The 17,288-nt window shown below is 42.6% G+C and overlaps 1 protein-coding gene across 4 annotated transcripts; it reads right to left on the bottom strand.

Annotated features, from left to right (window-relative positions):
- Window positions 1-75: 75 nt before the first annotated feature.
- On the bottom strand, window positions 76-16,301 carry LOC110498940 (protein quaking-B). Of its 4 annotated transcripts, XM_036955736.1 has the most exons (9): window positions 15,911-16,301; window positions 15,646-15,814; window positions 12,803-12,954; window positions 10,431-10,547; window positions 7,615-7,758; window positions 4,904-4,991; window positions 4,210-4,506; window positions 3,759-3,833; window positions 76-1,874 (listed from the first exon to the last, which is right to left on the bottom strand). In XM_036955736.1, the coding sequence occupies exons 2-9, from the start codon at window positions 15,791-15,793 to the stop codon at window positions 1,852-1,854; spliced, it is 1,044 nt and encodes a 347-aa protein (XP_036811631.1). In that variant the 5' UTR covers window positions 15,794-15,814; window positions 15,911-16,301; the 3' UTR covers window positions 76-1,851. The 4 variants fall into 4 exon arrangements, 3 of the variants coding, with proteins under 3 accessions (XP_036811631.1, XP_036811630.1, XP_036811632.1); XR_005037923.1 differs by having other exon boundaries at window positions 3,759-4,059; window positions 15,646-16,293; XM_036955735.1 differs by having other exon boundaries at window positions 15,646-16,299.
- Window positions 16,302-17,288: the final 987 nt, after the last annotated feature.

The following is a 17,288-nucleotide window of genomic DNA, read 5'->3' as shown; positions in this document are numbered from 1 at the left end:
GCAGTGTTTAAGATTAGTATGCAGAAAGGAAGCTCACTGGAAACTTCAGAAGCTTCAGAGAAAACAGCGACAAAGTTTGTTAGTTTTTTTTTTTTTTTACAACTACCAGTTTAATCATGTTTTTGTTTCTCAGTACAAAGAGTTATTGTTGTTTTACCAGTTTTTAAAAAGTTAAACATCAACAACACACTTTTTTAATTCTCAGATTCACACAGTTTATGTTTTAAAGAAACCAAGGCAGAGGCAGATATGAGTAGAGAGGTTAACGGTACAGGACTGGTCAGTTAATACAAAGAGTAGATTAATATACAGTACTACAGTTAATAACGACTCTCGACATAGAGAAGGCCCAGAAGGTATGCAACACTGAGATGAACTTGATTAGACAACAATTTTCCAGAATACCTCAAGGTTTCCAGTATATCAGAACTTGAAAAACTCTCCGGACACTTGGTGAATGGCACGTTGGTTGGAGGCAAAGTTTGCTCTTAAACTGAATCCGATAAATCTCCATAGTAAGGCATACTGTTCTTTCCAGAAAACATCATTTAATGTTATTTCTCACATACAAAAAAAATGTCATATAAAAATACATTATAAACAGATGTTTTGTCTTGAATGAGATGGTTTGTGTGGAGTAAAAACAACCGCTTGGCCAAGAGGAGAGTTAGGAGCTCAGGTATGTAACGCACATATCTAATAACACAACACTATACAATAGGGTGTGTTCTCCAGGCAGACACACAAGTATACACGTCATTTCCCCCCAAAAGAAAAGAAAACACACAAAACTAACACTGTTCTGAGGAGGTCCTACTATACTAACGGAAGAAACTGACCCGTTTTGGCACTTCATTCTAAATCCAAAAAGACATATGTGTAGGGCTTATGGGAAACCACAACATTGAGTTGGTTCCTTTATAATACACCACATCTCTCTCACTTTTGTTGAGACGTGTTTCATGGAGAATATAAACCCATCATAAAAAAGGCTGCTCTGGTCTGTGACATATCTCTCTATTGGAATAAATAAAGGCACTTTGTTCTCCAGATGTATATAATACTGTATTGGTAAAGCAAACGCTATGGTTGAGACTCTTCACTCTGTAGCACCTGGAGGGAGTGTGATTGTACCCGTTAGATAGACTCAGGTCACTGTAGAAAGGCAGGCATGGTGGAAAAGCCTAGTCTTAGAGAGAACGTCGTGTGAAACTGGTGTGACATATTAAACCAGATCGGAGTAACATTTTGTGTGATGGTAACCTAACGTAGCAGGCGTGAAAAAAAAAAAAACACTTAGTGGGTCGGCAGAAAGCGTAAGCATCCGTTTTTGTAGGCTTTGCCTCTTCTCTGCTCCCCCCCCACCCCGAAAAACGAGATGCTTCCGGTTTCTCTAGACCCCTGCTGAGGGTTTGAGAACAGGGACAGTCAGACTAGCTTAGTGGGCATGAATATGTTATGATCATACATATATAACTGTTATTATTATTTTATTATTATAACACTATAGCTTCCACTCAATGCAGGGCAAGGTATAGAGAGATTGGTTATCTGACCCGTGCAGAGAGCATGGCTGAGGTTTGGTTGGGGGGGTTGTGATTGGGTGGTTTTGATGTAGTGGTTCCTATAGAAGGAGCACATGGCTTGAAAGTGTGGTGTTTGGGTGGGCATGGCTGGTGACTGGGTCCTGATTGGGTCCTGAAGGGTCACTACCATGGCGCTGGTCTCTGGTTGGTTTGGCAGAGGTGACTCCTGGGGGGGTTGGGGGGGGGGGGGGCGTGGCTGTTGTCCAGAGCATGGCAACGAGCAAGCCACAGGCGGAGATGGGCGGGTCATCAGTGGGTACAGAGGTCAAGGGTTAGTCGCTGTGGCAGCTGGGGAGGGGGGGGGGGGGGGGGGGGGGGGGGGGGGTTAGGAGACAGACGGACAGACACAAAGAAATTAAGGAAACAAAAAGACACATAGAAAAAGATAGAAAGAGATTAGTGTCAGCTAGTGGTGTCAGATTTACTGCAGTCACACACACAGTGTGAACATACATAACACCTTCATAAACACTACATAGGCATTTATAAGTCAATAGCTGCAAGTTGACATAAGGTCTGGCATATGCAGTAAGTGACACAATTTGAGATGCCAACCAGCGACTGCTGACATAGGCAGTTATGAATGCTTATGTATTGTTAATGAAGGCATTATAAAGGTGCCCTTTGTAGAACGTATGAGCACTGCTACAGTGAGGCTAGCTGCACTACAGACAGAGAAACCATGGAGACAGCATAAGGTGTGGTTTCGTGGCAGGGCGAGAGAATGTCACTGACATCTAAAGCTGTTCTGACTAACGCAGTGTTTCTCAACCCAGTCTAATCAATACCTCGACGGAATAGATCAGGTATGTGAAGCGGCTGGTGGGTCCTGAGGGGTGGCTTAAACACAGTTTAATGGTTAGCAGCAGTCAGGGTGTATGTTATGGTGTCTTGACAGAGAAGACCAAATGCAATGAGGACCAATTAATTGATTAAAAATGATCTGGTATGGTTTCCAGACTGCTGTTAAGCATTAGAGATGCAATCCGCTAGAGAAGCAGAGAGGCCTGCAGTTACCGAGAGCCATGAGATGTTAAGAGATGTGGTTTTAGAAGGAATTAATTAAGAACATATATATTTTTTTACAGATATTTTATAATAATAATAACTTTTAGACATGTATTTATTTTTTTGTCTGTTTTTTTTATATATCAAACATTGGTTCTCTACGTTTGCAAAATAAATACAAGCGAGAGCTTCGCGCCTGTAGTGTAAACTCTAAAGAAAACATCCCCAAGAATGCAACAACATGTCCTGCTCATAGCTTAAAATTATATTCATACATTTTTTTACAATCACACAAGTAAATTCTATTTTCCAAGCACATAAGCAACAACTACAATAATCTCCAAAGAATAGGGCAAGCATATTGATATGACAATGGAATGTCAATTTCGAAATGATATCTAATGTCAACCCATCCCTAACCCACAAAGGTCCAGTAATCCTTACTTTACACTCCATATCTCCGAATGCAGATTTCAGTAGTATAGGGTCATGTACTGTATAAGGTCGTATGGATACTGGTTATAAGAAGGCTGCTTCAGCTTCAAGTACTGTGTGTCTCTGATCCATAATATACAAAACAATCATTAGAAAACCATATCAATAAATAAAAGAGGAGATCAAAAAAGCAGTGTTGACTTTTACAAGACCAAATGAAAGGAATGGTGTAATTTAAGACGGTATAAAAGAGATGACCCTGCTTGTCTCTTCGGTTGAACAGTTGTGAAACAACCGGCAAAGAGAGAGGTGGGGGGAGCGAGAGATAAATAGTATTTGAAGAGAACTCTAAATCAAGAGAGTCACAAGGTCACAGTCACATGGAGGAACGGTCCAATCTAAAAGCAGGGGACAACCTCACATGCCTTCCTCTATCTGACAGAGGGGCTATGAGCGCCCTGGAATATTCACCCCTGGAACGGACTCGTCCATTCCTAACACTACCCTCTCTCTGCTCTGTGACAGACTGTTGTTTGACTTTAACACACAGCTCACTGTTTGACCTTCATCCTCACATTCTGGTCTCATACCCCTCTTAGCAGGCGGCACACAGGTCAACTAACAGACACACACATGAACACACACACACACACACAGGCGCACACGCACACACACACAATCACTCACAAATGCGTATCCCCACTCACACTGTCTAGTGATCTAACTGACCTCTGTCGGTGTTCACTACTCTTTGGTAAGGATGGACCCTCATATTGTGGCGTTGCACCTTAGCCGTCATCGCTCCTGCTCACCACGCAACCACATTACCAAAACACCAAAACACAGGGGGTTAACAGTGACATCATCAAACAGTTTCATTAAGAAGACAGTCAAGAGGCCCATCCCAGATAGGTGTATGTATGTATGTATGTATGTATGTGTGTGTGTGTGTGTGCGTGTGTGTGTGTGTGTCTGAGGTCCATATGTAGGAGGGAGTTTATCTCTCAGCCTTTGGTTTGGAAAGCCATACCTGGAAACAGAGAGAGAAATACAACCGGGTTACAACACAACAACACAACCCTCATTCCCAAATGAACTTGATATCTGTGTGTGTGTGTGTGTGTGTGTGTGTGTGTGTGTGTGTGTGTGTGTGTGTGTGTGTGTGTGTGTGTGTGTTTACCTAATACTCCACTAGTGTCCATGGGGTATTCTAGTATAGATGGGGTTAGGGTGTAGGGGGAATATTCGTAGGGAGCGTAGAAGAATCCTCCTGATTCAGGTGATTGCTGCATCAGTCCTGCATGCTGATTGGCTCCTTGCATGAGGGCCTGCTGACTCTGGATCTGACGAATCAGGTGAGGCATGAGATTGGGCTGCTGAACAGGGGCGGGGTTTCTCATAGCCTGCTGCATAACAGGGGAGGGACTGGAGATGAGCCGAGGCTGCTGAGAGGAGGCTAGGGAGAAAGCCATAGTGGCTGCTCGCACCCACACACACACGCACACATACACACGTAAACACGCACACGCAGAGATAGAGAGAGAAACAAATAGAAATCATTACTAGTTGGAAACAAGAACATCAAAAAGCCCCAACAACAGTTTCAGGACAGGCACTTTCTACACTATTAGGGGAAAAATGCTATCTAGAACCTAAAAGGATTCTTCGGCTGTCCCCATAAGAGAACCATTTGAAAAACCATTTTTGGTTCCATGTAGAACCATTTTGGGTTCCATAAAGAACCCTTTTGGGTTCCAGGTAGAACCCTTTCCACAGGGGGTTCTACCTGGAACCAAAAAGGGTTCTCCTTTGGGGACAGCCGAAGAACCCTTTTGAAACTCTTTTTTCTAAGTGTGTAGCGGTGTCATCCTTACGTTGCTTGATGTTGGCGTCTCTGTAGGTTCCATTGAGAATGGCCAGCTCCATCAACTGCATCTTCTTTAGACTGTCCTCTCCTTCAGCCTACACACACGCCCGCACACACACACACACACAGGACATTTAATATCCGTCTAGTTGGCTGAAGGTTGGATTACGTTACACTCTGGTGAACAGATTGAGAGTGGAGTAGGCCTGAAGCTGTACAGTTAGACCAGCAAGGTTAAACTAACAGATATCATTAATCCCCACCCCCACTCTCAGGTCTTCTGGGTTAACTTTATGTGCTGTTACTAGTATACATTGGCAAAATATATATATATATTATAATCAGGTGAATGAGAATTGCCAGGGGAAGTAATCAACATTTTAAAATATATTTGGTAGACAGTTGTAAATGATTTTTGCCCTACCCACAGTTAACTTTAACATAGCCTATTAGCTAGAAAGGTAACTCCCAACACATTTAGATATTTTTGCCGACCCCCTGCGGTACCTCCGCCGACCCCAGTTTGAATTTCCCTGCTGTAAGTCAATGCAGTGCGATTTGAGAGTTTGGGTGAAAGTTCACAACTACTTTATTCAATGTTGAATTCAGGAGTGAGAGCAACATTCTTAGCAATATTCTGTCTGTGGTGTGGTGGCATTGGGTAGGTGGCTAAGAGAATGTGAGAATTGTTGAGGGACGCATGGAAAGAGGTGAAATGAGAAAAGAGAAAGAGAATGAGGAGGAGGGAATGAATTGAGTGTGAGAGAGGAGTGAAAGGAGTGATAGAGTGAAGAGAAAGAGTGAACAGTCTCTCCATTCATCCCCTCCTCCTTTCACAACACGCATTACCATGGAGACGCCTTTATAGATGCTGCCTGGCGAATTACACACACACAAACACAGACACGCACACACACACATCCCACTGAGCACAGACATCAGTTCAACGTCTAGTTTTAATTTACATTTGGTTGAGTTGTCAGCTATTCAACGTGAAATCAACAAAACATTTCACCAGGTTAGGTTAAAGCGGGTGAAAAAAAAATACGGAATGACCTTATGTTGATTACTTCTTGCAAATGCAATTCATTTTCCACGCTGATTCAACGTCACCACATAGATTTTTGGGCTTGATGAAGTGGACACAACGTTGATTCAACCAGTTTTTGCCCAGTGGGACATACTGTGTACAATATACAGTGGAAGACAGAAGTTTACATACACCTTAGCCAAATACATTTAAACTCAGTTTCACAATTCCTGACATTTAATCCTAGTAAAAAATTCCCTGTCTTAGGTCAGTTAGGATCACCACTTTATTTTAAGAATGTGAAATGTCAGAACAGTAGTAGAGGGAATGATATATTTCAACTTTTATTTCTTTCAACATATTCCCAGTTTACATACACTCAATTAGTATTTGGTTTCGGATAGCCTTCCGCAAGCTTCCCACAATATGTTGGGGGAATTTTGGCCCATTCCTCCTGACAGAGCTGGTGTAACTGAGTCAGGTTTGTAGGCCTCGTTGCTCGCACACACTTTTTAAGTTCTGCCCACAAATTTTCTATATGGTTGAGGTTAGGGCTTTGTGATGGCCACTACAATACCTTGACTTTGTTGTCCTTAAGCCATTTTGCCACAACTTTGGAAGTATGCTTGGGGTCATTGTCCATTTGGAAGACCCATTTGCCACCAAGCTTTAACTTCCTGACTGATGTCTTGAGATGTTGCTTCAATATATCCACATAATTTTCCTGCCTCATGATGCCATCTATTTTGTGAAGTGCAACAGCCCCTCCTGCAGCAAAGCACCCCCACAACATGATGCTGCCACCCCCGTGCTTCATGGTTGGGATGGTGTTCTTCACCCTTTTCCTCCAAACATAACGATGGTCATTATGGCCAAACAGTTCTTTTTTTGTTTCATCAGACCAGAAGACATTTCTCCAAAAAGTACGATCTTTGTTCCCATGTGCAGTTGCAAACCGTAGGCTTTTTTATGGCGGTTTTGGAGGAGTGGCTTCTTCCTTGCTGAGCAGCCTTTCAGGTTATGTCTATATAGGACTCATTTTACTGTGGATATAGATACTTTTGTACCTGTTTCCTCCAGCATCTTCACAAGGTCCTTTGCTATTGTTCTTGGATTGATTTGCACTTTTCGCATCAAAGTACGTTCATCTCTATTAGACAGAATGCGTCTCCTTCCTGAGTGGTATGACGGCTGCGTGGTCCTAAGGATGAACCAGACTTGTGGTCTACAATTTGTTTTCTGAGGTCTTGGCTGATTTATTTTGATTTTCCCATGATGTCAAGCAAAGAAGATAGGCCTTGAAATACACCCACAGGTACACCTCCAATTGACTCAAATTATGTAAATTAGCTTATCAGAAGCTTTTAAAGCAATGACATAATATTATGGAATTTTCCAAGCTGTTTAAAGGCACAGTCAACTTAGTGTATGTGATACAGGGAATTATAAGTGAAATAATCTGTCTGTAAGCAATTGTTGGAAAAATGACTTGTGTTCTGCACAAAGTAGATGTCCTAACCGACTTGCCAAAACTACAGTTTGTTAACAAGAAAATTGTGGAGTGGTTGAAAAAAATAGTTTTAATGACTCCAACCTAAGTGTATGTAAACTTCCGACTTCAACTGTATATACATACACACACACAAACACACACTCACACACATAAGCATGAATCTCACGGTACTCACGGCTGGTACGAGTAGTTTCTTGACCTCTACGGTGGCTCTTTGTAGTTTGATCTGAGCTCTGTTGTGTGTGTCTTCCACTGTGATGAGTACATGGAGTTCCTCACTCAGGTGTTCCCAGTTAGGTTTCCCTCTGTTCAGCTCCTCCTGATACACATTCAAAACAATAATATTCCCTGAAGACTGTCCACACTGACTTTAGTTCTGTAACAACACGGCAGCCATTTTACTGCAAGTGAATAATCCCCACTCGTGAAGGTCAGAATGTCTACCCACTCTTTATACCTCTTTTGACTCATTTCCCCCCTCTTTCTTTCTTTCTTTCTTTCTTTCTTTCTTTCTTTCTTTCTTTCTTTCTTTCTTTCTTTCTTTCTTTCTTTCTTTCTTTCTTTCTTTCTTTCTTTCTTTCTTTCTTTCTTTCTTTCTGTCTGTCTGTCTGTCTGTCTGTCTGTCTGTCTGTCTGTCTGTCTGTCTGTCTGTCTGTCTGTCTGAGGTGTGGGATGGGTGTATTCTCATGAGAGGTAGATGGAATGTCTGATGATATCCTCCACCTGTCGTTAGCTACTCCACTGGAAGTCTGACGCCCTGGCCAGAACCAAAGAACCAAAACCAGTGGAGAAACAGACGGAGAAACAGATGGACCCAGCTCTTTTCAACTCTACTCCACTCCACTTAGAATCTAGTGCCAAAATAAATACACCATACTATGTGTGTATTTAAGAGCGGTTAAGAGTGTTGGACTAGTAACTGATAGGTTGCTGGTTCAAATCCCTGAGCCGACTCGGTGCAAAATCGGTCAATGTGCAATTGAGCAATGCACTTAACCCTAATTGCTCCTGTAAGTCGCTTTGGATAAGAATGTCTGTTAAAATGTGTGGTGTGTCAGCCAATGATGGGCAGAAGGCAGGGTAGGTCTATGATTATGTCATTAAAAAAAAGCTGTTATGGAAAGCCAAATAAATCATATAAAAGAAAATTGTCATTCATTTTGTTGTTATCTAATGCTTTTTCTCAATGATTCTGGTGGTTTTTATTCTCAGAATCTAAACAATCTAAACCTCAGGAAAGGCACCAGGGTATGCATGCCTTCATTTCCAACCATTCAAACGCGTTACTGACTCCAGTCGCTGTTGATTACCCTTGTTGTGTGGGTATGCCTGGGGTAAGCCCTGCACATTTGGGAGTCTACATTATTTTGTGCTCGCATCCGTTGAACTGAACAAAGACAGCTAGCCAGCAAAAACAACATGACAAATGGACACTATACTGCACCTCAAACAATTGTCAAGTTGGATTTCCAAGGAAGACTTTGTATAATTCAGAGAGGGAGACCAACACCTGCGCTTTTTGACTTTCATCAAAGGAAGAGACGGAAAATCATCAGATCGGGACAACGACACGCTGCTGATGGCCTCTGGATATGATACCTGGTTGTCAAAAGGCTTCAACCGGCTTTCTGCTGATGGTCTAAGTGGAGATTTTCAGCTAAACTGATGCATTCTTTTGTGATCTGCAGAATAAAATAATGGCCATGGGGTTCTGCTGTGCACATATCAGCGCCTCAATGAAAGTTGTGGATGCTCAGAGACAAGTGTTAGACCACCAAGAAGCTCATCCTGAAGGACAGACGAATGGACTTCATTTAAAATATGCATTTTTCCTTTGCAATTTGCGGGTTAGGCTACTGTTGAATGAACATGAGAATAGACAACATCAATTTGATTTATCAAGCTAGAATTTCGTTTTGATGGGACACTTTTTTGATGTTTGGAACTGCATTTTTCAGTCATTTCATTTCAGATATGGACATTTCATTAGAACCTTATTTATTATACACTGAGTATACCGAACACCTTCCTAATATTGAGTTGCACCCCCATTTTGATCGCAGAACAGCCTCAATTTATCGGGGCATTGACTCTACAAGGTGTTGAAAGCGTTCCACAGGGATGCTGGCCCATGTTGACTTCAATGCTTCCCACAGTTGTGTCAAGTTGGCTGGATGTCCTTTGGGTGGTGGACCATTCTTGAAACACATGGGAACCTTTTGAGCGTGAAAAACCCAGCAGCATTGCAGTTCTTGACACAAACCGGTGAGCCTGGCACCTACTACCATATCCCGTTCAAAGGCACTTCAATCAGTTGTATTGCCCATTCACCCTCTGAATGGCACACATACTGTACACAATCCAAGTCTCAATTGTCTCAAGGCGTAAAAATCCTTCTTTAAGCTGTTTCCTACACTGACTGAAGTGGATTTAACAAGTGACATCACATCTTTCACCTGGATTCACCTGGTCAGTCTGTCATGGAAAGAGCAGGTGTTTTGTATACTCGGTGCATGTGTGTGTGTAATAATATTCCACATAATAATATTATTATGTGTTTGTGTGTTTGCGCGCGTAAATCCATTGTGAAAGGCTGGAGTTTCCGTTCCAAACCATTCAGATGAAATGTGTCCATAAGCTAGTCTTTAAAAGTGCCACCTATCAGCTGCAACTGTGGATGCTACATCAGTGTATGGCTGAGCGGAGTTGAGCAGCGTGTCATTTTGCCGGATGGTATGAAATATGCCGCCATCGGAGGCTATCGCTTGTGTATCTTGGCTACATTGGTATTTACATTTGTTGAAAATTGTCGGCCAATTTCGGTTAGTAGCCTATGTCAATCTGGTTGTTTAAGCTATCTGTTGTACTGTGTGGTGAAGCTGGGCTTCATCCGTGTTTATTTGTGAGTAAATCTGGCTTTGATAATAGCCAGTGCCTACCCAGCCACAGACTTAACATCATTGATGTGAGCGTGTGATTGTGGGCACGTACCTTCTTTTTGTCTCTCATGGATCCTTTCCCTCGTACCATGATCTTACAGCCTGTCTCAGCCTCCAGCTGTTTGGCTGTCAGACCCCTCGGACCCAGGATCCTACCTACAAAGTTAAACTACACACACCCACACCCCCCCCCCCCCCCCCACACACACACACACACACAGAGAGAGAGAGACATATTTTAAGAATATGTAGGGCCAGGAGTTGGCGGCTAGCCATGAAATACTCCTGGCAGTGGTTGGTAACTTGTAGTCTACTAGCTAAGTAATACTCCTGGCAGTGGTTGGTAACTTGTAGTCTTCTAGCTAAGTAATACTCCTGGCCAGGGTTGGTAACTTGTAGTCTACTAGCTAAGTAATACTCCTGGCAGTGGTTGGTAACTTGTAGTCTACTAGCTAAGTAATACTCCTGGCAGTGGTTGGTAACTTGTAGTCTACTAGCTAAATAATACTCCTGGCCGTGGTTGGTAACTTGTAGTCTACTAGCTAAGTAATACTCCTGGCAGTGGTTGGTAACTTGTAGTCTACTAGCTAAATAATACTCCTGGCCGTGGTTGGTAACTTGTAGTCTACTAGCTAAGTAATACTCCTGGCCGTGGTTGGTAACTTGTAGTCTACTAGCTAAGTAATACTCCTGGTCGTGGTTGGTAACTTGTAGTCTACTAGCTAAGTAATACTCCTGGCTGTGGTTGGTAACTTGTAGTCTACTAGCTAAGTAATACTCCTGGCCGTGGTTGGTAACTTGTGGTCAACTAGCTAAGTAATACTCCTGGCCGGGATTGGTAACTTGTTCATACTAGCTAAGTAATACTCCTGGCCGTGGTTGGTAACTTGTTCATACTAGCTAAGTAATACTCCTGGCCGTGGTTGGTAACTTGTTCATACTAGCTAAGTAATACTCCTGGCCGTGGTTGGTAACTTGTTCATACTAGCTAAGTAATACTCCTGGCCGTGGTTGGTAACTTGTTCATACTAGCTAAGTAATACTCCTGGCCGTGGTTGGTAACTTGTTCATACTAGCTAAGTAATACTCCTGGCCGTGGTTGGTAACTTGTTCATACTAGCTAAGTAATAAGACATTAAATGGAATACTCTCCCAGCACGGAAAAAATAAACTGAAGCCTGTACGCACACACGTGTGTGTGTGTCTGTGTGTGTGTGGTGTGTGTTGTTGGTCAGTTTGGAGTGTCTATTGTCCATGAAATCACAAACAACGGACTCACTCCAAAGTATGTAGTTGTCGAAAGAATTTGGTATAGTGACATGTATTTATAGGAGGGCTGGAGAAAAATCCTGCACATCTATTCACTCTCCAGGAGGAAAGCTGGCCACAACTGATTTAGTGAGCGCTGCTGCAATAACAGTCTGTTGAACCCAGGATGGCACTGGCAGAGGGATTTCTTATATTTTTGCATAATGCAATCTTCATGTTAATATTTAATTTCTGTTATTATTGTGCATATGTGTGTGTGTGTGTGTGTGTGTGTGTGTGTGTGTGTGTGTGTGTGTGTGTGTGTGTGTGTGTGTGTGTGTGTGTGTGTGTGTGTGTGTGTGTGTGTGTATGTGTGTGTGTGTGCGTGCGTGCGAGAGAGAGAGTGAGTCAGGAATAGGTCATTGTGTGTGTTGGCTGGTGGTGAGGCTGGACACTTTAACCTTATCTGTCACTGGAGCTGAGAGATTAATAAGACAGCTGCCCCTCTAGCTCTCACCCTCTTTCCCATCTCTCTCTCCATTTGTCTTTCCCTCTGTCTCTCTACCTTTCACACCCTTGTGTCTGTCTGTTTTTGTTTCTCTGACCTCCCACTTCTATATGGGTGTCGACGCATTCTCTTCATTCCTAAAGAACTTTAACACACCCGCACGCACACGCACACACGCGCACACACACACACACACACACACTAGAGAGAGGAGCTATTCTGTATTTTTAGCCCTGATCTCATCTGTTCCATCGTCTTGTGTGAGTTTGTGTGCATGCTTCTGCATGTGCCTGTGTGTTTGTCTGTATGTGTGTGCATGGGCGCACGCACATTATCCAGGGTTACACTGCCATTTTATCATGTGAATGAAGAGAAGCTTCTGTCATCACCTCTATCTGATGTCCTCTGCCATACATTCTAACCCCCTTTTATAAGGGCTGGGAGCTTAGAAAGCAGCCCTTCCCCCTATATTGCTACCCCATCTGTGTTAACAAATCTGAAAGGACCAGACAGGAGTATCAACATGGCAATGGCTCTACCTTACCCTCCAACGGGCTGGAAGTTTCTGTTGTTATGGAAAGGGTTTGATTTTGGTATTCATTTTCTGTCACTCTGGATAGACACTACAATAAAGTCTACAAAGGGCGAAAAAAGGTTTGTCCACTCACGTCGGGGTACTCTTTGACGGGCACGTAGAGCTTCTCCTGCAGCTGAGCCACTGGACCAATCCCATTAGGCAGCTCCTCAGAGTTCCGCCCCTCGGCGGCCACACCTCCATTCATCGAGTCGTTATACATGTCCTTGCGCACTCTACCTATTTCTGAGGGAGGGAGAAAGAGAGAGAGAGAGAAGAGAGAGAGAGAAACATATCCTTTAGAACACTAGGCCCAATAACAAAATAAAGATAGTGTGTGTTTGTTTAAAGCTGTCTGGCTCAGACTTCCAATATTGTTGCATGATGCATTACTAACAACATATAATAGTCACTCACACACACACACACACACACACACACACACACACACACACAGTGACTAACCTGTGAAATAACCATGACCTGACGGAAGCAGAGTGATAACTAAGTGTGACCATAGTAATAATAAATGGTACAGTTAATTATGTAAACCTATAATCACAACAGCTTTAAGCCTCTAATAACACACCTGACCTCACATGTAAACCTGATTATTACACAGACACCTGACACTACACGTACACCACACACACACAACACACACACCGTGGATGATGTGTCTTGGATGAGACAGCCACAGTAGTAAACCTGACACAATATGAATAATGTGGCTGTAGGACAGAAAGATAGACAGTGCGTGCATGAGTGTGAAAGTATGTGCATGTTTGACCATGGTCCAGTCTATAAATACAGACAGCTCTAGATAGTGTAATGGCAGGTTGAAGTGTTGAGATAAATCCTAGCTCAAATAACTCCCCCTCTCTTGTCTTCCTCTCTTCTCTCTTACTACCTTTTTTCTCTATTTTTTAATCCCCCTCCGCTTTCCCTTTGTCAAAAACAACACCATGACCATTGTTACCCTGATCGATAATTCCACATAACATCTTATTGTTTGTTTCCATGTTGTTTGTCTTGTTTGGGGTGTGTTTGGTTGTTGCGGTGGTGTTCCTCTTGAAATACTACAATCAATAAATGAATCAATCGACCACACAAACAGGTGTGTGTGTTGAAATTGTAAATATTGTGAATTTGTATGATTGTGTGCAAGGCTCCCTTGAAAAAGAGGCCTTAGTCTCAATGGGATTTTCTGTTTAAATACATTTTTTAAATACACATTATCAGTTTACAGGCTCTGCATGTCGTTCAACTTGACTAAGTCTGTGTGGCTTTGGGTTGAAATACATACAGTCTCTGCACGCCCTCCCCAGTCAAATCTTTTATTTTATTATATATTTTATTTATTATATTATCCCATTGGCCGTGTACTGAACCTCGTGCCTGGCCCGGGATGGGGTGCCACATTCACACCCCTCGCACATTAGGTCACCGGCCTAACAACTGTCCATTTGTTCACAGCACTCACTGCCTGGTGTGTGTATTATTGCGTGTGTGTGCGCAAGCATGTGTGTGTGTGTATCTCACCGTACACTGTAAAAAAAAAAAAAAAAATCTTGTTTAAATCTTAAATCTTCCCTGTCAAGTTGTCCAGTGACACATTTTCCTAAAGGAAACTCTGAAATGGCATATTGTTTTTGTGAAGATTGTAGAATATTCACATTAAAATCTGTCGGCAATTGGATGGAAGCCTAGCTGGTGCGCTAGTCCAGTGTCACTTTGATTATGCTGCACATCATGGTTCACCAGTAGCCCCAAACATCTCAAGAATAAGCTACCAGCCAAACAGGCTTGTAAGAATTGGACTTAATTAAACACCCTCTCAAACATTTCCATCTCTGTAATGTGACTGTATCTATGCAATCGTATGTGTATTTATGTTTCTTTTTTTAAAGGGACCGCAATGGAAATAAGTCCCTTTATTGTGGATATATATATATATACACACACACTTTTTTTTACTGACAAATAAAGTAAATCAATCAAAACTGTGCAGCGGGCCAATTGATGAATGGAAAGAGATCTGTTCCAAAACACCAAAAAGTTTAATGATATTCAGAGGTTGTCAAACCAAGCCTTCTATACTGGGTAAGCCTACAAGTTAGGGAGGGATGTAATTTTGGTATTTTATTAGGATTTCCATTAGCTGTTGCGAAAGCAGCAGCTACTCTTCCTGGGGTCCACACAAAACATGACATAATACAGAACATTAATAGACAAGAACAGCTCAAGGACAGAACTACATGTACATCCATTTAAAAATGACACACGTAGCCGACATATCAATACATACACCCAAACTATCTAACGTTTGTTGAGCTTGACACAGTCTATTTATTGTGGTGTTAACACAAACCATGATATTGAAGTGCCCAAAGTTGGTATGCTTCGATTTGGTTGTGTGGTTGGTCGTGTGGTGCATTGGCACAGAAACCTGTTAGTGGAAAATGTGTTGCATATATTTTATAGAATTATAAATATGTAATGAAACAGGGAGGGAGAGTGAGCTTGTCTGGGGTGGTCGGCGAACCCCCCAACCTTAAAATCTTGCATAGCCTTTTTTAGTTTTGATGCCCAAATAATAACTTGTAGTTGAATGAACATATGAGACGAGCTGAGCAAACACATCATTTTAAATTGACATAATTTTTTGCATATGTTGAATCAAGTTGGAGCTAAATTTGGGCCAATATTTTGTTTTTAGTTCAGGTAACACTTGGATCGAAAAGTTGAGTAAACAAAAAAAGGCTGTAGAACTAGTTACATAATATATATATATATATATATATATATATATATATATATTTTTTACAGTGTAGCCTATACCATGCAATATAATTGAGATATCCACCAACTAACTTTATACCTAAGCTACCATGTCTTTTGTAAATCTAAAAATATGTATTGAGCCTACACACTTACCTTCTTCTAGGAGCCGCTCCAGGTGTGTGAAGATGCCAGTGAAGTTGGGCAGAGAGCTCATCACCTTCCGGTCCGTCATCAACTGCATCAGGTAGTCCGGGCTGGGCCTTGGTCTTTCCCGGACCTGCTCACTCATCTCCCCGACCATGGTCACTCTCACAACTCAAGTCTATAAAATCAAGGCGCGACGCTCTGCAATAAAAGTGATGTCCAAAATGCTGCCTCGAGCCCCAGCCTCCGATTTTGTGATGAGTTTGTCACTTACCGCTCTGAGTATTCTGCAGTCCCGGGGTCATGCGCTAAAAATATGGGAAAGAAATAACGAGAGAGGCTTGGAAATAGTTTTTTAAAACTCCGCTCAGTTGATTAGGCCTATACTCGCAAAAGTTAGTTGGTGAAACTCGTGTCCGCTGTTTCTTTAAGCGAGTTCTCTTCTTCACCGTTTCACAGTCAGATAGAAGTGCCCTAGTGCCTTTTCACGCTCTCTCAGGGTCGGTTCACTTGTTTTCTCCCCTTCACTCCTACTCGCTCATGTCCGGTGTGTGTCGGTATTCAGACCCTGTCATATGACCAAACATCACACTGAAAGAGGGAGTGGGAGAGAGAGACCGAAATGGGGTAGTGGGTGGACCCAGAGCGCGCTGTGTGTCCCCGAAGATTCGATTCAGGTGAGAGGGCATGATGACTCCCCTCTCTTTCTCTCCTCACACACGCACACACTCACATACACACTTAGAGGATGAACTGTTCTAGATGACAATGTCAACAATGCTATTTGTCCAGTTGCACTCAGAGTTATGCACACCTGTTCTACCTTCAGTTGCTGTCTGTCACTTGGGGATCTCTGAAAGTGTGTGGCATGCAGGTGGTCTCTGTCTTTTTTCTTTCTTTGTCTCTCTGTCACACACACACACACACACTTTCTTTGTATAAAATGCTAAATTAATGTATACTTTGGATAATAATGCCTTGTAATTTACACGACCGTGTGTGTGTGTGTGTGTGTGTGTGTGTGTGTGTGTGTGTGTGTGTGTGTGTGTGTGTGTGTGTGTTCTGACTCTGTAGACTAGCTGTTCTGACTCTAGTCTTTATCCACCACAGCTGTCTCACACTGTCATTCCTCTGTACACTCCAACACAGATATGCAGCAGACAGAATATTAATCAGAAGACACAAACTCACACACATACACACCACACACAGAGAAAGAATAGTAATCTCAGATTGAGCTCCCATCTCACCCCACCATTTCTCTTCCCCCTTTCTTTCCCTTCTCCTCCCCCATCTCAACCCACCAGGCACCGCATGTCATTCCTGCTAACAATCAGACGTGTGTAGTTAACCTTCAAGACAACGACTGTCTTATATGTCTGATGGGGTTGGGGACAATGTGTGTGTGTGTGTGTGCGCGCATGTTTGTGTGCCTGTGTATGTGTGTGTTATTGGATGATGGCGTTGGTCCAGCCTGGTATGGTGGGTATTCAGAGCGGAGGTAGGACATTGTCCTCTCATGGCCCAAACAATACCACCTCTCACCAGGACACAAGACACTGACTAGCTACTGAAACATACTCACAGCAGAGAGCGAGAGAGAGAGAGAGTTCAGAATTTTTTTTGTCAGTAGTATCTGTGTCTTTGATGAA

Source organism: Oncorhynchus mykiss, chromosome 20 (genome assembly GCF_013265735.2).
Source record: "Oncorhynchus mykiss isolate Arlee chromosome 20, USDA_OmykA_1.1, whole genome shotgun sequence".
NCBI classification, from domain to species: Eukaryota; Metazoa; Chordata; class Actinopteri; order Salmoniformes; family Salmonidae; genus Oncorhynchus; species Oncorhynchus mykiss.
The sequence above is the reverse complement of the archived record's forward strand: the minus strand, read 5'-3'. Positions and strand labels throughout refer to the sequence as shown.

Excerpts from the sequence above, each read along its gene's own strand:
- LOC110498940 (XM_036955736.1), bottom strand. The coding sequence starts at position 15,793 with ATGGTCGGGGAGATGAGTGAGCAGGTCCGGGAAAGACCAAGGCCCAGC. Across the intron at positions 7,759-10,430 it reads CCATGAGAGACAAAAAGAAG|GAGGAGCTGAACAGAGGGAA; the intron begins GTACGTGCCCAC and ends AATGTGTATCAG. Across the intron at positions 1,875-3,758 it reads AGTAGTGAACACCGACAGAG|CTGCCACAGCGACTAACCCT; the intron begins GTCAGTTAGATC and ends CCCCCTCCCCAG.